Consider the following 22,114-nt stretch of genomic DNA (forward strand, 5'->3'; position numbering starts at 1 on the left):
CGACTGCGCTCGTGCCGAACTTACGTTATCAGTGCCGTGCTTCGACCCTGGCGACCATTTTTCTCCTAAAGTTGTTGCCGCCTCTGACATCGATATCGCACCTTGCTCCGCCGCTCTGGTTCCTGTGTCATGTAACTCTGCTGCGAACTCATCTGTTCTGTTTACACCGTCGGCCACTTGTGTGCGCCGCCGGAACTTTCTGCTTCCGTTTGCTGTCGTCACTTTTTGCGACGGTTCTGCTGCCCTTTACGTCTGCAATCCGTCCGCCTGCCCATCATCCCTACTCCGCGGCGAGTGCCTGGGTACAGCTGAAGGTTTCGATAGCGTTCTCCCGGCCACCATGTTTGGTGATACGGCATCACTTCCGATTTGTTCCGTCACTAATCCCGGCGCGACTAATGCCCCAGCAGACGTCTTCGCTCGTGCCGTCAACGCAGAACTCACACCTGCGCAGCAAACAGAAATCATCAAGCTCCTCCAACGTTTTCGTTCCTCATTTGACATTGACCAACCATCCTTGGGTCGAGCATCCGCAGTCGTTCACCGTATCGACACCGGTCAACAAACACCATTGCGCCAGCGTCCCTATCGTGTGTCGGCTGCTGAACGCCGTATCATCGACCAGCACGTTGACGACATGCTGGAGCGTGGCATCATCCAGCCCTCCAACAGTCCCTGGGCATCTCCGGTTGTCCTCGTTAAAAAAAAGGATGGCTCTATTCGGTTCTGCGTAGACTATCGCCGTCTTATCCGAATAACGCGCAAAGATGTCTATCCTCTGCCGCGCATAGACGATGCCTTGGACTGTCTGCAGGGAGCGGAATTCTCTTCGTCGCTGGATTTGCGGTCCGGGTACTAGCAAGTGCCAATGGCAGAGGCCGATCATCAAAAGACGGCCTTCGTAACGCCTGATGGGCTATATAAATTTACTGTCGTGCCGTACGGCCTCTGCAACGCGCCTGCCACTTTCGAGCGAATGATGGACACCATTCTTCGAGGGCTGAAGTGGAAAACGTGCCTCTGTTATTTAGATGATATTGTGGTTTCTTTCTACCGACTTTGCATCACACCTCAACCGCCTCGAGCAAGTATTTGCGTGCCCCTCCACTGCAGGACTCCAACTAAATTTGAAGAAATGCCACTTCGGCGCTCGTACGCTTACTATTCTCGGCCATGTAGTTTCAAAAGACGGTATCCTTCCGGACCCCACTAAACTTAACGCCGTATCCGAGTTCCCTAAACCAACCACCATGAAAGAGCTTCACAGCTTCATCGGCCTGTGCTCATATTTCCGACGCTTTGCCCGTAACTTTGCCTCTGTCATTGCCCCCTTGACGCAGCTTCTCACCGGCAGTTCTGACCTATCAGCCTGGTCCTCGGCGTGCGATGACGCATTCCAAGAACTACGACGCGTTCTCACCTCGCCTCCAGTACTGCGACACTTCGATCCCTCTGCCCCAACTGAGATCCATATGGACGCTAGTTGTGTCGGGCTCGGCGCTGTTCTCGCACAACGCAAGGATGGCTTCGAAGAGTACGTCGTCGCGTATGCCAGCCGCACCCTTACCAAAGCCGAGGCGAACTACTCGGTTACTGAGAAGGAATGTCTGGCCATCATTTGGGCAATCGGCAAATTTCGTCCTTATGTGTACGGGCGTCCATTTGACATCGTGACCGACCATCATGCCCTATGCTAATTATCTTCACTAAAAGATCCAACTGGTCGGCTTGCCCGTTGGGCATTGTGCCTACAAGAGTACGACATCCGCGTTGTTTACCGCTCAGGCCGAAAGCATTAAGACGCCGACGCTCAATCCCGGTCACCCCTGCCCTATGGTCCTGTCCATTCGTCTATCTCTACCTGCGGTGCCTTCGCCCTCAACATTTCCGACATGCCATCAGAGCAGCGCAAAGACCCATGGATTTCTTCGCTTATTGACTTCCTGTCCAGCCAGTCGCCAGCACCGATCTCTCGGACGCTTCGTTGCCAAGCCATGCGCTTCATCATTCGGGATAACCTGCTGTACCGCCGCAACAATTCCAGCGGCCGTAAGTGGTTGCTTGTTATACCCCGACACCTCCGCTCCGACATCTGCGCCACGTTCCACGACGACCCACAATGCGGCCACGCTGGTGTATTAAAGACATACTCTCGCCTCCAGCTTCGGTACTACTGGCGCGGTATGTACCGTTTCGTTTGCCAGTATGTTTGGTCATGCCACATATGCCACCGACGCAAGACGCCACCTCAACATGCCACCGGCCCCTTGCAACCTTTACCATGCCCCGCACGCGCGTTCGACCGCGTCGGCATTGACCTATACGGTCCGCTTCCCAACACTCCAAGCGGCAACCGCTGGGTTATTGTTGCTATCGACCACCTCACGCGGTACGCTGAAACTTCAGCCCTAGCATCTGTCACAGCAAAAGACGTCTCCAGTTTTCTCCTTCAAAATCTGATTTTACGCCATGGAGCACCTCGAGAATTACTGAGCGACCGCGGTCGCGTTTTTCTCTCAGACGTCATTGCAGCTTTGCTAAAGGAGTGTCGCATCATTCACCGCACTACCACAGCATATCATCCTCAAACTAATGGGATGACAGAACGTTTCAACCGCACCCTTGGTGACATGATGGCCATGTATGCTTCATCTGACCACTCGAATTGGGATCGCATTCTACCTTTCATCACCTACGCTTACAATACCGCCACGCAAAGCACCACTGGGTTCTCCCCTTTCTTTCTTCTTTACGGACACGAACCTTCATGCACTATGGACACGATTCTACCTTACCGGCCAGATGCTTCGGAGTGGACGACTGTTTCTAGAGCCGCTGCTTACGCCGAAGAATGTTGCCAGCTCGCTCGTTCGTTCACATCCCAGGACCAGTGGCGTCAAAAGCTTCGCCACGATTCATCCACTACGGCTAGGTGCTTTGCGCCTGGCTCGCTGGTCTGTTTGTGGGTGCCCTCTACTCCTCCAGGCCTTTCCTCCAAGCTGCTCTCCAAGTACCACGGTCCTTATCGGGTACTCAAACAAACATCCGCGGTCAACTACCTCATCGAGCCACTCGAAACGCCTTCCGACCAGCGTCGTCGGGGCCAGGAAATTGTCCACGTCTGCCGGCTGAAGCAGTGCCATGACCCACCTGTGATCTCCTGTCCTTGAGTCGCCAGGATGGCTACTCTTTCGGTGGGGAGTGATTGTACTGAAGGCACTGGGCAGTGGGCATGGTGCTGGTGCATGAGAAGACGACGAGAAGTGCTTGCTTACCCGTTACGATATAGTGCCGACCTGTTTAAGCCTAGCGCTACAACCTATAACTAGTGACCCTTCTGCTAGGCGAACACCCCCGTTGCAATGCACATTGTCGTAGCAAGTGTAAAACCAGGCATCATCATATTCAGCTTGATCACGCCCACTGCAGGGCAAAGGCCTCTGTCGTATCACTCCAATTAATCCGGTCCTGTGCTATTCGCGACCATGTTATCCTCACAAACTTCTTAATCTCATCTGCCCATCCAATTTTCTGCCGCCCCCTGCTACGCTTGCCTTCTCTTGGAATCCAGTCAGTTTAAGGACCGTTTATATTGCCTTCTCATTACATGCCCTGCCCATGTCCATTTGTTCTTCTTTATTTTGATAAGGATGTCATTGACTCGCATTTGTTCTTTGACCAGCTAAGCCCTCTTTTTGTCCCTTAACGTTACACCTATCATTTTTCTTTCCGTGGCTCGCTGTGTAGTCCTCAATTTAAGTTGAACCCTTTTGGTAAGCCTCCAGGGTTCGGCCCCATAGGTGAGCACCGGTAAGAAGCAGCTGTTATATAATTTCTTCTTGAGGGATATTGGTAAACTGCCATTCATAAAACCAGGCATGTGGGGACATATATATTCTTTAAGTGTCAGACTATCACTTCAGTTATTTTTTTCGTTCGAGGAAAGTGACAGTCACAACCCACATTGTACACTCACACACTTTTGCAGGCCGTGCTTAATTTGTGATGTGTTTCACCAAGTTTCGTCTTTTTGCAGCAAGGAAATGCTCTTCCCTTTTATGGCATCATTTCGATATTAATTGCCATTATCAAGTGTGTCCACTGTAGGACAAAGGCATATCCCACAAATCAATCCTATGCTATGCCAGCTGCAGCCAATTTACCCGTGCAAACTTCCTAATCCCATCTGCCTGATTATCTGCCTAACCCTGCTACCATTCACTTCTCTTAGACTGCTATATCTCTAAGGGAACATTGATCGTGTTGCCTTGGAATCACATGCCATGCCCATTTTTTTCTTGGTTGAGCTAGGGTACCATTACCTCGTGTTCGTTCCTGAACCACTCTGCTCTCTTCCTGTCTCTTAATGTTGCCCCCTATAATTTTCCTTTTCACAGCTCAATGCGTTGTCCATTTTGCTAGCATCCACATTTCTGCCTCAGAAGCGAGTACAGGTAAAGTACAGCTATTATAAATGTTCCTCTCAAAGGATACTCGTAATCTGCTGTTCGTGATCAGAGTGTCTCCTAAGTTCACTCCATATCATTCTTATTGTTTATTTCGCTCACATGGTCCGAATATGCGGTCATTACCTGCCATAAGTACACATACTCTCTTTACCACTTCCAATGTTTTGCAGGAAAGTAAACTGTGGTTCCGTTTAGAGGGTGTTGAAGATTACTTTAGTCTTCTACATAATAATATTTAGAGTCACCAGTTTGCTTAGCCTGTCTAGCTTCTCAGTCACGTTCTGCAATCCATACCTGCCAACCTGGCGAGATAAAAAAATCGGGAGACTTTATTTGCGGCAATGGAGGGGGTGGGCCATTCACTGCTCTAACGTCCGGTGGGACCAGGGGAGGGGAAGGGGAGGGAGGGGTTGTTCAATCTTTCAAGCAGTGTTCGACGAGTCCTTTTGCAGGGACCTTGCAGTAGCAGACTTTGCTCGCTTCAAAACTTTGACGGAGTAGCTCTGCTCGAAACATGGTCCAGACTGATGGCCCTTCTCTAGCAGCAGGTTTTGGAGGGTTGTGTTGCACTGATGAGTGGAATTCGGTCCTAGTTTTTCGCACCGTGCTAAAAACCCTCTCACACTCTGCATTGCTGTGCGGTATCTCGAGTAAATTCAGCATCACCTTGGCAACTCGGTGAAACATCTGTTTTCCGTTAGTATTTTTCATTTTTTCCATTCATAGACCACTGCACATCGCACCTTTCTTCATTCAGAATGTCCTCTGGAAAACTGTACGCTTGTAGTGTTGCAAACTCGGCTTCAAGAGCATCTAAAGCATCTTCAGCAGATTTATTGGAATCTCGGTGCAGCAGCTGAGGGAAACTCTGAATAAAGTAACAAGGACTCGAGAGCGATGCCTCTCAAATAAATTTTAGGTTGGCCACCTCCGTATTCTTCAGAGTTGCATTTTCAAGTCGGAATATGTTCCTCATGAAATCGCACGCAGTGATAAAGTAAGAGCGGACACAAGTTAAAAATTGATCTGATCATGTGAACTAAGTTTCGCTAACAATGCTGCTGTACCGAACTGTACCCAATGACCAGATCACTGTCTGCCTTCTGATTGCGGATATCTTGATATAGAACTTCAAGCGGAGAAGGAGCAACCTTTACAGCAGTTGTCAAGGCAAACCTAGTCAAAAGCTCAGTGAGGAGTTTGAGCAGAACCGACTGCAGAATATGTATTTGAGGTGCCTGTGACTGTAGCTGGCAATTGGCTTTCTCAAAAAGCGAAATCACACTTTAAAAAAAAATCCAAAAGCCAAGTTAATGTCAGAGGTCAAAAAATGAAGCAGCCTTTCACTAGTCGGAACAATTTCTTGTCTTGCAGACTCTGTTAACATTTTGGCTTCTTTTGTAGCTGGGGCATCCTTCTCGGTTGGTGCTTTACGCCTGCGACTGGCTTCGTTGGACTTTGCACCTCCTGATGATTCAGGCCTACGAGGAATCTGATAAGACTCTAAAATGGATGGGTGCTGCTTCTTTGATTTGATTTCTTTGAGAGGTTTAACCAGAGGTTGCCACTGGTCAGGCACTTGCCTAGTCACAACAAGTCGGTACATGCTTCAACATTTTTTGCATTTCTACATTGTGCATCTCTTGAAATTCAGACAGCTTGTCCTGGCGTTTAGAGCTTTTCTCCAAGTAATAAAAGATGTCCACAAGAACCTCGCCTAACTTAGCCGGCAAGCACGTGGCTCCTTCTCAGCAGCAAGGTTAATTAGATGGCATGGGCAGCCAATCACAACCAAGTTTTCTTGTTCCTCCTTTAAGACTGCGGCGATGCCGTCTTTTTTCCCTAGCATAACATTTGCGTTGTCGGCACAAGACGCAATGCAGTTTGACACAGGCACGTCAAAGGTTTCCATTGCCTTCAACACGACGTTCCTGATTTTTCGTCCCGTCGCCTCCCCATGGAGTTCCTGAATTCTGAATAACCTACTTTCAATGCGCGAGCATTCCTCGACGTAGTACGTCCCCACAATCGGGTACAGCTGTGCAGTAGTGTTGTTGCTGCCGTCGACCGCAACAGCAAAAGCACAATGCTTGATGGTCTTCAGCATCGTGCTCTGCACCTCTGATGCCATTTCTCCTACAATTGCGCTTGCCTTCGTACGTCCGCATCCATAATGCTTCGCCTCGTCGCATTTCGGAAACATTTTCCGTAGAAGAGGCCCGACGTGGTCGCTGACACTAAGGGGCAGGTTGTGTTCGACGAGGATTCCCGTAAACAGGCCCTCCGCACGTATGACACTGTCATCGCAGTTGTTCCGAAGGAAGTTCACCATGTTGCCTTGCTGCTCAGCGTTGCGAACATAGCTTTGATGCTTCGCCGTGGAAACACGAAGTTTCACGTCGCCTTTGCCACCGTGCGACACGATGGCATCGCATCCACATGTGCAAAATGCAAAATGTTTTCTTGATGCCAAAAAGAACGGAAATTTGGAAGTATATGACAGTAAAAAACTTCTGCAGATACCTTTTCTTGGGCTTTGGTAGCACCATGGTATCAGGCACACAATAACTTTACACGCTGCGCCGCACACAGACGGCATAGCCAACACTAATCACACACTGTGACACATACGTAGCAATAACAAGATGCACAATGGAGGAAGGCATGCACAGGCATACATGAAATGCAAGAGCGACATTGGCTCTGGCTTTGGTTGGCCTTCTAAGCACCGTAATTGGCTGCTTAATTGATGATACCGATGGTGCTAGTGCAGCCGTTGTTGGTGATGCCGACTATTACGATGTGGCTGGAGATTCCGCGGTGCCGGTTTCGCAAAAACCATTATTGCGCGAACAGAGACCGCTTTTCGGGAGATATCATGCAGTGATCGTACAATTGGAAAGTTCAGTAAAAAATCTGGAGTCTCCTGGGCGAATTTTCAAGCAGAAGGTTGCATTGGAAGTGCTGTCCTTAACAAATGAAATGCAAAGAAAACAGACAATCTTAAGGAGGCCAATATAATAGCTGCTGGAAAATTAATAGAAGCTACTTTTGTTAGCAGTTCCACCCGCCGGTCCACATGCCGTGAAGCTGACAGCCCAATATTAATTATTCAGTCTGCCCGAGTTGAAATCTTGTTTTACTGTTCGCGTTTCTTTTGTTGAACACCGTACAGTAAGGTACCATGACAGTTCACTCGGTACCAGTACATTCACATAAGCTGCTTCACAAATATGGCAAAATAAGTGTTTATAGTCGAGCCTGTCAATGAACTGATGTAAGGAACTGTGAAATGATTACTTCAGGTTTTAGAAGAAATTAGCTGCGTTAAAGGTTTTTGAACCATGTGCAAACAAGATAAAATTCTCGCACCAGTGCCCAGAATGTTGGCGTGTATGGTGCCCATTACAGTCATGCATAAAGTTCACTTTATACGAAACAAAAATGTGTACCAATTACTTAACACAAGGACAAATCAGTGAATTCCTTTTCAGTCATTTATGCCTTTATGCCTTTTTGCCTTGCTAATGAAGTTATGTGCAGATATTCTGACAAATTATTGAGCATCTTAGTTGATGCCAACTGTGTTTTTGTACATTTCCTCCTCTCTGACAAATGTACCGTAATTTGTGTGCCTTTGTTGCTCAATTGTATAGACGAGCTTCATGCTCAACTTTCAAATGTTGGCGAAGGTCCCTGGCACATTGAGACTAGGACTGCTGTTCACAGGGGTGCCCTGAAACTGAAGTTGGAAAATTAGATTCTAGTGTAACAGAGTGATGAAAATATATGTATACTCGAGGTGCTTCTTGATAAAAAAGGAACTGGAGCAAACCTTCAAAATAAAGCACTTTATTGCAAAGTACCACAACTGCACTATTTTTACTGTGAAGCTGACAGCATTGTTCCTTCAACTCTCTGAATTTAACAGGATGTGAAGCAAACTACTCCTTCAAATGTCTCACACTGTGCCAATGGAAATTTCTTTGCAAGTGAAGGGCAAAAAAAACCATTGCAACCAACGATAACAGACCCTATACTTCAGTTGATCCAGCAGGAAGTCATGTACAGAAAGTTATGCTTTTTATTGGTATTCTATAGGCCATTTCATCGGGCGAGGAGGATAGGGCGCGCGGAGGGCCTTTCCTCCTCTCTGGCTTGGGCGATCCGGCGCGGCGCTGCTTGAAAGTATTGCTGTCGCGTGCTGCGGAACGATTTCGAGATGTTTTAGATCTTACTTTGTGAAATTTACGCCATGTCCGTTCATATGAGCTCGTCAGGGGAGATTTTCCGCGCATCGGTAACTACAGTAGGCTGAAATATCTTTTCGGGGCACAAAAATCTGACGCGTTTTATCAGCCGCGGTGTACGCACATTATCAGTCGCGGAGTGTGTATGTGTTGTGAACTATTTTGCATATATCGGTTTAAATTCGACAAAGAGAACCGGTGTCTCTGTATTAGCCGCATGAAATGGTAAATCTGTTCAATATCTGATCGCTTGGAGTAGGGAGTAAAACATAAAGCTTATAAGAGCGCATGCTCGTGCACGGCCAACCTAAGGCAACCACGAAACACCTAAGCGGCGGGCGCAATCAAATATTTGTGATGCACCGGCATCGTTCTCGCGCATTTCAAGTCTAGTACGCTTCAAATTACCATATGTCTACGCTAGCCTTCCTGCATGAGGCCGATGGCGCTGCTCAAGACAGCGATCACTGCGGTTGGTGAACCAGCACAGTACATATGTAAGCTGTGCGCTTCGACATTGCCTTTTTGGCCTGCATACAGCCATAATATATGAGGGATCGCATAAAAAGAATGCGATGCCTATTTTTGAGGACAAAATTTCCGTAATGCGTGTGAGTGCATCGTTGAGAAAGGAATGAACACAACCGAAAAAGAAACTCGGTTATCATCCTCTTTCTCGAAAAAGCAAGAGAAAACGGGCTAACGCCGCAATAGGGCCTCGCATAGTCACGCCGCACAACGTTTATAAATATATAACCGCTGATGCGATATGCTTGGACCATGCGGTATATAGAAAAAAGATATATGTAATCCAGCACCTACCACTGCTTGAGACGCTCGTGCAGTTCGTAAACAGTCCCTTTGCTGGACAAGCGTAATTCGGACTGTAAGGTATGTTGCTATCACTTGCCAAAACTATTTTATTCAGGGCGGAAACCTCATTCATCGAACCAAGTAATCACGCAATGTAACCTGCAGCGAACAGTTTGAACGCTTGTCAAAGTATAACATCACCGCTCCTATCGTAGTAGAACGGTGTCCACGCTCACGCCGTTACGATCGTCGCGTATGTTTCATGGCTCCTAAAGCGCAGCATAGAAATAGAGGATAATACTACAATAAGGTCACGTTAGTGACTGGAACATTCAGAAATACACAATTCATCTCCGAGGCTGATTGTAGGCTCAAATATGCGCGCACACATGGCGCTGCGTGTTCCGCTCACCTCAACGCCAGCATAAACTCCGGCCATGACGCATTAAACCACTTCAGCACGTCTCACAGAACCATTTACCACGTAGAAAACGCACGTTATACTAAACAGACCGCATGACCGCGAAAACAAACGCCAGAACCTGCCGCCGAGCGTATACCTGCCATGCGAAAGACCGCTTTCACCCAAGCCAGTATGGCGCTGCTCATAGGTGGTGCCACTGCGTTCACAATATGGCGGCGCCTACGAAAAAACGGTCTATATAATTCCTCGATTTCCTTGTCTATTTTATGTTTTCTGGTTACTAGACACCCTGTTGAATGAGAGCAGGTTTAAGGTTGCATAACCCTGCACAAATAAAAACCATATCGCTAATTGTTTGTTTTGATTTGATTGGGAGTGCCCGTTTGAAGATTCTGTAGGTCTTGATCCGGTTGATTGTACGTTCCACATGAATGCGGACAGATGCAATGCGCCTTGTGGTGGTGACCTCCTTTTCAGTCAACTGCTTTTTTCCTGCAAAACAAAATGTGACATTGTATTTGCTGAAAACTATGCCAGTTGCATCAAAAAATACCTTTCGTGAAGGCTGGCGTGTTTAGCCGGACACCTTGCACAAGTAGCTCGTCGTCAAGGGAGAAACCTCGGTCCGCCATTACTTCATCACCTCTCATGAAGTAATCTCCAATGCCACTCTCCCTTGTGATGAGCTTGTCCGAAGCACGTCCACCATATGCCTTAGATACGAACATGATGTGCCCGTTAGGGGCAATAGCCACGAGGAACTTTATAGTGTTGTGTGCTTTATAGCTACTAAACGTCTGTGCCCTGGCCATTAGCTTCTTTGGGCGCTGCAACATAACTTCAGTGCAATCAAGAATGCACGTTGTGGAACCATATCCACTCTCCGTGAAGGACGCTGGCATGCTGTCCTTGATGTCTTCTCTTGGCAACCAATTGACAACCCACTTCATTACTTTGCACAGCACTTGAAACATGTAGCGAATGTTGTTCCCCACAGCAGAAACTGACATCTGGAAAATTCTCCCTAAATGTCCGTACAGTAGACCAAGACGAAGCCTCATAAGGCACATCATTAGCTGGTCAGCACGTGACAATATGCTTGCCTTTTTGGCCAATGTCGACACTGCTTTCACAAGGTTGTTGAAAGCTGTTTGCGAGATGCCCGTATAAAACAAAATGTCATCAGCAGAAAGCTTCTCCACAAATGAAGTTTTGTGTAGCGCAATCTTGGGAAGTTGCGCATAACAGTGGTCCTCATAGTTCACATTCTCCCACTGTGTTGACTTGTGTTTTTGAACCTAAAAAAAATAAAAGGTAAGATGTCAGAGTCAAGGCACCAAGCTTTGTGTTTTGAGTCGTTCAACCATACTCAGAAGAGCTGAATGGAAGCGATTAGAATCTTAGTGAACAGTAAATCGGAGCATGGTTGAAACGCATGCACTTGTGTTCTAAGCCAGGTGGTCTTTAATGTTTGTGCGGTCTCTCGCACTACAACCTGAAGTAAATCAGTTCTGAAATGGCTATACGCACATGGCATATTTTGGTGTGTTACTCCACATCCATTCCACAACTTAGGAAATTTTAGTTCAATGTTAAGGGCAAATAAACATGGTACATTGAAATGTTTACTTTTTACTGCAAATTTTTTTTTTTGCAAGCAGCAGGCATGGTTCTTAGGAACCAGTGTGTGTGACAAAGGAAGTGTGCAAAGTTTTTGTTTTTGGTACGTGTAGGCTGCACTGAAATCTGACAAAAGTTGCACGAGCTTTTGCGCACCACATTACTGTTGAAAAGTGTTAAATGTAACAGTCGGTCACTTTTACATTTAGCAGATGGGACCATTAACAAAAATGGTTGTGAAGACACTACATTATCTAAATGATGTCAGTTAAGTGTGGCAAGCAATGTTTCACTCACACTGCTTGTACACTGTACTTGAGGTCTTGCGGTGATATTGGAGTCAGCAGCAGCCATGGTCTGTGTTGTCTGAAGTCACATTTGATACATGAATGCTTAACCACCATTATAAAACAAACAAATATGAATGAAATGGTGCAATTTTCCCCCTCACCTTGTCATGGTGTGTTGGTGGCAATCCTGCTTCAGCACTAATGCTGGTACTAGGTGTTTGTACCATCTGAAATAAGTAAAACAGCGAGTTTTTCGTCTGTAGGAACAGAGAACTTGTTATTACTGTCACAACACAGAAATATGGCCCATGTGAAATATAGCCCCCAAATCTGGGAGTGCAAGTGGATTCATGCAGCCATTACTGAACTCACTCTGGCTGCCTCGAAGCACGCCTTTGTCTGTGGTATACAGGCAACAGAACTGCCCTTTGTCTGTGTAACCTGAAAGTAATCAGCATGATATGAGGACCTTGCAGTAAAAAAAAATTGCTTTTCATAGTACAGTGTAAGGATAAAAATTCTGCGGATTCTAGACTGTCAAGTCGGCATTAAGTATGCTGTGTGTTAAGCTGTGCCTACTCAGGTCCTTCCTCAGGAGACGAAGTATTGTACGTTTGCGTACTATCACAGTGTAATGAAGTCGTGCAGATTCACATGTTTAACTGCAGTTACTGTTATACACTGACAGTTCTGACCATGGCTGCTCCTTTCTTTTTTTCTTTCAACCTGTCTTCATATCCCTGTAAAGTGCAATGGTAATAAATATATATTTTTGCCACACTTGTTCGATCATCATCATTATCTTGCCCAGCCAAACTACACTTCCTGCAGGGCACAGACCTTTCCAACTTCTCTCCACTTAACACTGTACTGTGCCAGCTATGGCAAACTCGTACCCATAAGCTTCTCAGTGTCATCTGCCCACCTGACTTTCTGCTGCCCCCTGCCATGCATGCATTGCTTATCTTGAAATCCAGGGCGATACTCGTAATGACGAACAGTTTCTTACCTTCGCATTACATGCCCTACCCACACCCATTTCTTAGTCTTGATTTTTGATTAACTAGGATGTCATTAACTTGCATTATTTCTTGATCACTCTGCTCTCATCCTGTCTCTTAAGGCTGCATGTATCATTTTCCTTTCCATAGCTCAGAGCATTGTCCTCAGTTTGGGTGCAACAAGGCTCCGTTAGCCTCAATGTTTCTGCCCCATAGGTGAGTACCGGTAAGGTACACCTGTTACATAATTTCCTCTAGTGCCATTCATGATCGGATAGCACCTGCCATATGCACTCCAGCCCACTCGTAGTCTTCAATTTTGCTGTCATGATTTGGACCTGCAGACACATCCTGCCCTAATTAAATCACCCTTGTCACTTCCAATGCTTTCGCTAGCCACCGTAAACTCATTTCCTGCTGGGGCTGCGGAACACCAATTTTCTGTATATTTATACCGATCATTCTGCTTTGCCTGTGTCGTCAATCGTGCTTTGCAATTCATCTTCTGCATTACTTAGCAAGGCAATGTAATTGGCAATATCATAGATTACTAAATCATTCTCCATTACTTTTATCCCTAGCCCAAGCATTTAAATATGTCTGGTAAACATGTATAAAAAATTGGGAATATTTTGTACACCTCTCTGCCTGATACCCTGCTTTTTTTTGTGGAATTTTGTGACTTTCTTTGTGGACGACTACGGTGACTACCGGTGCAGCTGTTGTGGATACTCATGCTTTCATGTGCTAATTAGCATACTTCATAATGGTAAAAACAACAAACAAGTACACAGCACTTAACGATAAGGACTGGTTTCTGCTTTGAGGTAGAAAAGTAATGCAGCTTTGAGCCATACAATAAGAACCAATTGCATGGCTTCATTGGTCATCCTTTTTTTTTTTCAAGCGTCATGTTATTGTAGTTGAGCAAACTATTAGCTGCAGTGCAGATACAGTAACAACATCCTCAACGATTTTATCTGTGGCAATTAAAAAAATCACTGGAGCCAAAGTCAACGTCATTAATGTAGTCCTCAGAAATGAATTAAACAGAGTATGAACTCAGGCGATTGTGTACAATATGGCAAGTCATAAATTAGCTAGGGCATTCACTTTAGATCCCATTACAAAATCTTAGTACGTGCAAGCGCTGTACAGAGCAAAGTTTGGCCTGCCTTGTTTCGGAAAATTCTCGGTGCAGGCAGCAGCGCAGATCTTATGAGCGGTTTAACGTCCCAAAACCGCGCATGCATTGCGAGGGACGCCATAGCGGAGGGATGTGGTTTATTTCTACCATACGACTTAGCACAACAGTGGCCTCCATCGATACGCGGCCGCTACGGACGAGATTCGATTCCACGTCCTTGGGCACAGCAGTCAAACGACATGGCCAGTTAGTCACCTCGGCGAGTCCAGTGGCACAGAAGCCATTTGAATTTTACAGCATTGTTAATAAACTGTGGGCACATACCTCGGATAAAGCAGCAGAGCAAAGCAGTTGCAAGCCAGCATTGCAACTGTCATTGCTGTGTTGTACCTGCGAAAAATGCATTTCGATATGTGTAGTACTTGAAGATGAACATAAACAGATATCAAACGCGCTTCGGCGCGTTTCGAAAAATCAGCACAACAGTCAAACGATATGGCCAGTTAGTCACCTCGGCGAGTCCAGTGGCACAAAGCCATCTGAATTTTACAGCATTGTTAATAAACCGTGGGCACATACCTCGGATAAAGCAGCAGAGCAAAGCAGTTGCAAGCCAGCATTGCAACTGTCATTGCTTTGTTGTACCTGCGAAAAATGCATTTCGATATGTGTAGTACTTGAAGATGAACATAAACAGATATCAAACGCGCTTCGGCGCGTTTCGAAAAATCAGTCTGACAGTCGCGCATACATTCGTCAGAGGAGGACTGGGAGACGGGGCCGCCTGTGGCACAAGGTTTTCTTTTGCTCTCTGGAAATGAAAGGGGAACGCTTATTACCGATGTTATCGCGAACACAACGTGCGAGCCTACCTTCTTCGGCACTTGGACGTCTTGTTTCGTGATGCGCCGCCGCCCCTTCAAGACCTACGATTAATTAGAAAACGACCACTGTCATCGCGCTTGCCCATAACTTGACCTTGTTGGCTCATATTTGCATATTTATAGCCCATCTAAACGTTAGGGGCTGACGATGGAGACCCACACAGCGCATCTTACCTTCCTCGCGTATCCGAGCTGAAGCATTGGCTCTGGATTCTCTGATGTCCGCTTCCCGTCGACAAAATGAACCGAGCAGACGCGCGACGACTCCGTAGGGACGAATCCCTTACGATTTACAGCGCTAATCCAGCGATGCTTCAGTACCGCGTCGGCAGGAAACCGATGCAACAGGTACATGTTGCAGCCGCAGTCCTCTTGCAGAACATTGTGCGTGCTGCACTGTACTTTTCTTGCTGCATTGCGCTTCTTTTGGTTGTTCGAACAACCGTACACAGCGCAGTGCTGCCCGGACGTTTGCATAGCCTGTGCGGATAAGCTTAAAATCGCGAGAACTTGGTGCAGTCAATGCGGGAACAACGTGCATGCAGCGTGCGTGACAGTCCAGCAAGAGAGGGCAACTATGAGACGCTAGCTACTCTCGCTACCGGGGGCCTAATATCCGTTTCCGAGTCTCTGGTTCGAGGCTTCCGGTGCAAAGGTCTATAGAACGCTACAAGAACGCCGGTCCAGCTACAGCGTCTCCGTCGTTTCATCTGATAGTAGATCAAGCCACCAGGCGGAACTGTCGAAACAATCAGATTGCGGCGAAAGACGACGACGAAAAGAGGTGCGCGTGTCTGAGTTGCCCGGGGAAGTCAACAAGAAGTATGGCGCCGAGGCGTCGTGGCGTCCAAGCACCCAAGCTGAGCCGCGGACGTGGGCGGGGAGCGCTCCGCGGCCGCACGGCACCCGGCATGTGTTCTCCTGTCCCTGCAGCGCGTCGTTCTCGGAACATTGCGGCGGCGGCGTCCTCGACGGCCACTACCGGACTCGCGGTGGCGGCAACGGACCAACAGCAGGATGGTTCTCCGCCTTCTCACGTTAGCAGCGGTGGGGCACCTCGGACGTCCTACTCTGGCAGCTCTGTCGTCGCGACGACGACGGCAGCCTCTTCGTATTTAGACGAAGAGGTCGAGACCATGCGATGTGCCGTCGATTGCGAAGACCGTGTCGACTCGGTGACTGACGGCCGCTCAAGTTGCTCCTCCTTCGTCGTCCAGCAAGATGCCGGCTGTCACCGTGGGGCCGCGTCGGAGGGACCGTTCAACTCCACCATGGTCGAGGGCGGGGTGCCCACCCACCAGATGCCTCTGCCCGACGTGTGAACGGGAAGCCGGCTGTCCGCGGTGCCCGAAGCCGAGACGGCCGTCGTGTCGCCCCCACCCGTGCCGTCCCCGCCGCCGGCGAGTGACGTCATTCCACCGTGTCCTCTGGGACTTCACAGGCAGATGCAGCTGCGCGAAATGCGGTGCCATGGCGTGCGATTCAGCTGGCAACTGCCGCGTTGAGCCGCACGCAGCACCGAAGTGCATGTGCTGCGCCCTTGGCTGTCTTTCTTTAAATGTTAATTAACACGCTTCTTATGGCGTTACTACAAATACTTTTATGCATTTAGACATTTAGCATACATTATTATCGTGTATATTTTTTCGTTGCACTGCTCAATAGTAAAGCGATGTAATATTATGGATGCTGCGCACAGTGGTGGAGCCCTGTTCTTTCTACGTCATGCAGCGCTTTTCGATTTCGGCGCAAGCTGCACGCTGCCCCGTTTCGCGCGTGGCTTCCTCGAACCGATTGCGACAATGGTAGCCTAATATTCCCTGACTATGTTTGATAGCTCTGTCTTTGGTGTGTGCTTGTGTGTGTGTGCGTGCGTGCGACGAACCACGAATATCTTGTGCCCACCTTGTGGCGATGCCTCATTTAATTTAATAATCATGGATGCACAGACCTATTGTAAGAAGGGATGGCCTATCAGCCTGAATGGGGAAGGGGATGGTAAGAGTACAAGAGAACGAATAAAAATATTGGTGGGTCATAAAGAAGATGGGAGCGGACTCTACTCATGCGGTATGAAATCGGGCGTTATTCCTGTCTCTCTCGTGATTTATTTTTAAAAGTAAAACGTTTTTGCAGCGGCACCGCCACCACCACGCCCATACTTTTTTTTCCTTCAAGCTAAAAATTTTCGGCAGCCATGGATAGCCGAGGATAGTGTGATCTGACATTGTTCGATTATAACGAGGGTTCTGACAGATCGAGTTCATTTTCTTATAACGCAGTTGTAACGTGCGTGGGAACTGCGTTGGGAACTGCGAACTGCGTGCGTGGTGACGTGTGGGTGCAGCGGGAATGTGTGAGTAGTTGTCGAAGACTTGACCGTTTTACTTCATTTAACTTTGAAGTAACTCCATTTGAGAACGTTCGGCCGGCGTACCTTTCACGTTCACTGATCCGTTTTCATTTCGCTAGCGCGCAGTGCTGGTATCAAGCCTCTGAGCCCGTGGCGTAGCCAGAATGTGTTATTTTTTTTTTCTGGCTACACAGAGAAGCTTCTTTGGCAGGGTCATTCTTGCGGGTAACTGTAGAGCGACGTGGACACTATACGCACCTCCCAGGGCACGTTGATGCGAAAAGGAGTGAGCCTCTGCTTTACGAAGCCCTGACGCCATTTACACAGGCCTACGGCGTACAGCGTCACTTACGGCCGTAGTCACAAACCGAACTTATGTCTTAAGTACTGATCGACTCTTAAGCCATATCAAGAACCAACCTGCTACTGAAGTCGTACTCTTGTCTCGCTTCGCGTCGACTGGCAGCAAAGGTAGCCCCCCCCCCCCCCCCTCGTACCATCGCCTGTACATAACGCAAGCAAAGTGGCCGACTACCACGGCGCGTTTTGTCCAGTTCGCAGAGCCTTGTCCCTGAGCAGACAAAATCGACGAGGGCAATGGCTACAGATATGCGGTGCACTTATAAAAAAAAAAACAATTCCATAACCGAGTGATTTGCGAGCCAGTACCGAGCGCAGCTATAGGTCGTTTCGGCACTCTGAAGTATCCGTGGTTTCGGCGTACGCCGAAATTGTATACCCACCACAGCATATTGGCATACTCATCTTTGAGCGGGACCGCTTTAATTCTTGGCGCATTCGGCGACCCGCGGAAACCAACTTGCTACGAGACGATTCTGTGCTGACACGTGACGCTGGAGTATAAGCATGGGCCGCAAACGTCGTCCTCCATCTCTTTTTTTTCGCCTCTCTCTCAATAAGTCATCTCTCGTAATCATTTCCGACGATAACGATAGTGTTCCGGGTTCGCGGTTTAAACCCCGAAAAACATCCACGCCTAATTTTTTTTTATTCGCTGTATTTTATTTATGTCTTAATTTTTTTTGTAGCGCTAATTTTTCCACTGCGACCACCGAAAAAAACACAGTCACGCAGTCACGCATCCTTTGGGAATTCACTATGTATGCGTTAGCGTTCTGCCACTTCATATCAACGCAGCCCGGTGAAATCATCCAAGTTATGAAACTTCATCCGACCAGTATAAATGACAGCGCTGAGGCTACACGCACTACTGCCGGTGACGGCGCCAGGTGCGCTGATGACCTTGCGATTATTAAACGCCGTTATCGCTCTTGAGCGCCTTATTCATCCGCCTTGGACCATTATCAACCCTGATCAACCGTACTGCTGCGGCGGCTGTGCGCTGTGATATCGCCGTTTAGGCGGCAGCATATGGCTCGGCCGAGCCGGCCCTATCTGGAACGAGATCTGCGATGATAACAGAGTGCGCCGACAGCTGATAGCTTCGTGTGCGCTGTGTTGTCGCCGCTTAGCTTTCGAGCGAGACGCGCGGGCGCTATCTTGAAAGCGATGTTGTCTGGCGCGACGGATGGACGGACGGGCTGGTTTCCTTGTTGGATAGGCATAGAAATGCTTACGAATTGAAAAAAAAAGAAAGAAAACATAACGGATTGGCTTTTTCTACGGGCAACTTTCTGCGCGAGGCAAAGAATTGCACGCTAAAACTGTTGGTTCACTTCATCTCGTCACATAACTTTTACTGTAATACTTGGATATTTGATCATACATATCTGTAACAGCAGACATATTACAAAACATATTCACATTGTTCACATTACAAAACGCTTATTTAATTTTACTTCTTTGATTTTCTTTAAACAAAAGTGATAGCAGCTTTCTCACAGCCCGATTCTTGGCCGATCCCCTAGAGACGGGTTGTGCGATTTCAGTAAGGAACAAGTACGGGAAATCAGCGCCAGTGCGAAAAAGTTGAAAGACGAAGTTCGTGGGTGTCTTGGTTTGAAGAACATCTCAATTTCTTTTTATTTTGTTTACTTCGCATTTATCGTTTTCAAATACGAATTTCATTTAACCACCTCGATCCTGCCGCCCGATTCTTGGCTTGTATCCGTTAGTAGGTAGGAGCCACGTCAAAGGATCATCATCATCACCATCAGGATGAGCGCTATGGTGGCCGTGCCTTTCGGTAACTGCCCATTCGGCACAAAAGGTGTTAATCAGCGGCGTCTTTCGTTTCCACGCATGGGTGTCAGCGCCACGCAAATAACGTTACGTATAGTTAATGCATATATTTGCCCATATATTAGCATATATGTCGTGCCACATTATTCAGACTGGTGCTCCTCATTGGCGCGGGTGAGATGCGCGCGCCACAACTCGCATACGATTTTCGAGACGGATAAAAAGCTATATACGCGATCGGGAACGTGGTTTATCTCCTTTCATTCTGGACGCTTCACGCATCTCAATATGGCTGTAACACGCGCTGAACGATCCTGCTTGCACGAGCGGAACCCCCGTGATTGCAGATACTTCGCCTGAATAAATTTACTTTCAGCATACCGGATGCGTTTTTTTTTTTGGGTGGTCGGTGTCCCTGTCTATAAGGTGCCACCATTCAAAAGGCGAAAAATAAAACTCCAAAATTTCGCACAATCGAGAAGTAAAAGAAAAAAATGTAAACATCGATTAACACGGACACGTTGAAAAAGACAAACTCCAGAAGAGATTCGCCGATTTTAGATGAAAATAAAGACCGAAAACGTGGAACCACGATGTCGACCCACAACGCTGGGCACTCTAAAGATCTGCGTACGCAATATAATAATAATAATAATAATAAGCTTTATTTCCATCACAACGATGGAGGGGCCGTGGGTAAAAGCTGCTGAACAGCTTGACTAGAGCCCACGGTCCCCAGTCATACAGTCATACAGTCATACAGTCATACATATGGTCATACGGTCATACAGTCGCATTATACGAAGAAGTCGTAGCTAAAATCAAACAGCTGAAGATTTGTCATCAACGGTGCCACCCACCGCCGTAACGTCAACCTCAGCGAGACTGCTCCGTCTCTTCCTCTCTTCTCGTAACGTCATATGCGTTCCTTGGCTTTTCTGTACGATTTCCTTAGTGCAGCATAGCATTATCCTGAGCAGACTAGGTCCCGTATAGTTCATAAAGGTGGGGATGCGAGATCATGCTATCCAGTCACGCCCTGCAAGACCAGCTCCGACTGATCCACAGGTGCCAGGCATCCCTGGAAGCATATGGAACCCATGGAGAGGGTGCTACCCCGTCAGGGGCTTTACGCGCTCCGTTTCATTATGGGTCAATAAAGTTGTTTCTCTCTCTCTCCCGTAGTTCATTATTACACATATTCAATGCAGTTCACGCACGCTCAAACAATGCGAGGTTTATCCGCTTATGTTGTGCACGTAGCGCTTTCGCTGCATTTCGACGGATGCAAACGTGTTAATCGTACGGCAGAAATCAAATGGTGGCGGTACACCAACGCCATTTCTATTCTCCAATCGTTCGTCTTCAACGGGTGCTCAACTTCGCGTTCTTCGTGTCCCGATCACTAGACGTTTATTCGCAAGCCACTGGGTGCTATAGGTGTGAATGAGGTAAAAGAAATACACCCGTCACGCTCATTCTCATTGAAAACAACCTAACCCACCGTGGATGCGTAAGCAATGCTCGTTTATACAAAAGGATAAGAAGCAATGATCAACAATGACGCGCACCCACACGCCTTCCTCCACGTAACCGCCGCATGCGTAATCAACCAAACAGCGTCCGGTGTAATCTTCAACACACTAGCCTGAATCTGAAAAAAGACAAACGCGTCGACAATGAGGAAATGCCTGCCGGTGTGAAGCGTCTATACGCTATATATATGAACATCAAATTGCGCAAAGCACGTTTCTTTTTATAAAAAAATAAAGAACACTGTATCGAAGAAACTTTAAGACTTTTTTAGACGCACGCATAAAGGATCATGATTTGTCACATACTTAAGTAGCTTGACTCCATTGTACTCATGTTCGGTTGTATATCGCGTAAATAATTGGGCAGTTAAAGTATCCGCGGAAATTGTGCGTTGTAGCGGTAAGCAACAACGTCCATGCTAAAGACACGGACAGGGCATCAGCAAGCGAAAAAACTACGCCGTCGATGAAGGCTTAAGTTATAAGTACTACTTTGGAATAATATATACACTGTGTCAGGGAGATTGCACATATCTCTGTTCTGGCCGTCTGCACATCGTGAGTCGCATCGTTTAACTTCATCAAAGTAACATCTAAACTCGCCGAAGCCTTAGATCGTAGGTCTCTGTGTCCCCGTCACATATAAAGCCTAACGAATTTCCGTTAAGGCTGGCGCATAGTGGTGCTTATCTCATCTGCACTTGTCGTGCACTTGTCGTGCGGGTTCATGAACGAACCCAGGGCGCAGCGGAAGGCCGCCGCGAATTCGGGCACGTGTCTCAGGGGGCCATTGACGCGGGCCCACGCCAAGCTGACGTCGCTCGCCTGCAGCCAGCTATCGAAGAGCGGGTTCGCGTTCTCGCAGTGGCTCATGCCGTAGAAGATGAAGAATAGCTGTTCCGGCGAGAACTGGCGCGCCTCCCTGAAGCGGAAGTTGGAGACCTCCTTGACCATGTACTCCTCGAATGACTGGTAGGCGAGGCCCACTGCCAACACGTCCAGCATGTCCGCGGTCGAAGCCTTCTCGAAGAGGAGAAGCGTGTGCAGCGGAGACGGGCCCGCAGAAGCGCTCATCCGGGCGTAGTCCTTCTGCAGTCACCCACGCAGGTTCTCGAACACAGAGGCCGGGTCGGACCACGTGGTGTTCAGGTAGAAACCGTACGCC

At 47.7% G+C, this 22,114-nt stretch overlaps 2 protein-coding genes across 2 annotated transcripts; both read right to left on the reverse strand.

Moving 5' to 3' along the window:
* Positions 1-10,196: 10,196 nt before the first annotated feature.
* Positions 10,197-17,468, reverse strand: LOC135919732 (uncharacterized). The gene is made up of 10 exons (XM_070528576.1): positions 15,073-17,468; positions 14,887-14,940; positions 14,766-14,825; positions 14,594-14,659; positions 14,339-14,404; positions 12,239-12,307; positions 12,028-12,093; positions 11,874-11,942; positions 10,510-11,254; positions 10,197-10,448 (listed from the first exon to the last, which is right to left on the reverse strand). The coding sequence occupies exons 1-10, from the start codon at positions 15,373-15,375 to the stop codon at positions 10,237-10,239; spliced, it is 1,710 nt and encodes a 569-aa protein (XP_070384677.1). The 5' UTR covers positions 15,376-17,468; the 3' UTR covers positions 10,197-10,236.
* A 4,144-nt stretch (positions 17,469-21,612) lies between these two features.
* LOC139051687 (neprilysin-1-like) lies at positions 21,613-22,023 on the reverse strand. Its single transcript, XM_070528654.1, has one exon. The coding sequence runs from the start codon at positions 22,021-22,023 to the stop codon at positions 21,613-21,615; it is 411 nt and encodes a 136-aa protein (XP_070384755.1).
* Between the last annotated feature and the right edge of the window lie 91 nt (positions 22,024-22,114).

This window comes from Dermacentor albipictus, unplaced genomic scaffold (assembly GCF_038994185.2).
Source record: "Dermacentor albipictus isolate Rhodes 1998 colony unplaced genomic scaffold, USDA_Dalb.pri_finalv2 scaffold_13, whole genome shotgun sequence".
NCBI classification, from domain to species: domain Eukaryota; kingdom Metazoa; phylum Arthropoda; class Arachnida; order Ixodida; family Ixodidae; genus Dermacentor; species Dermacentor albipictus.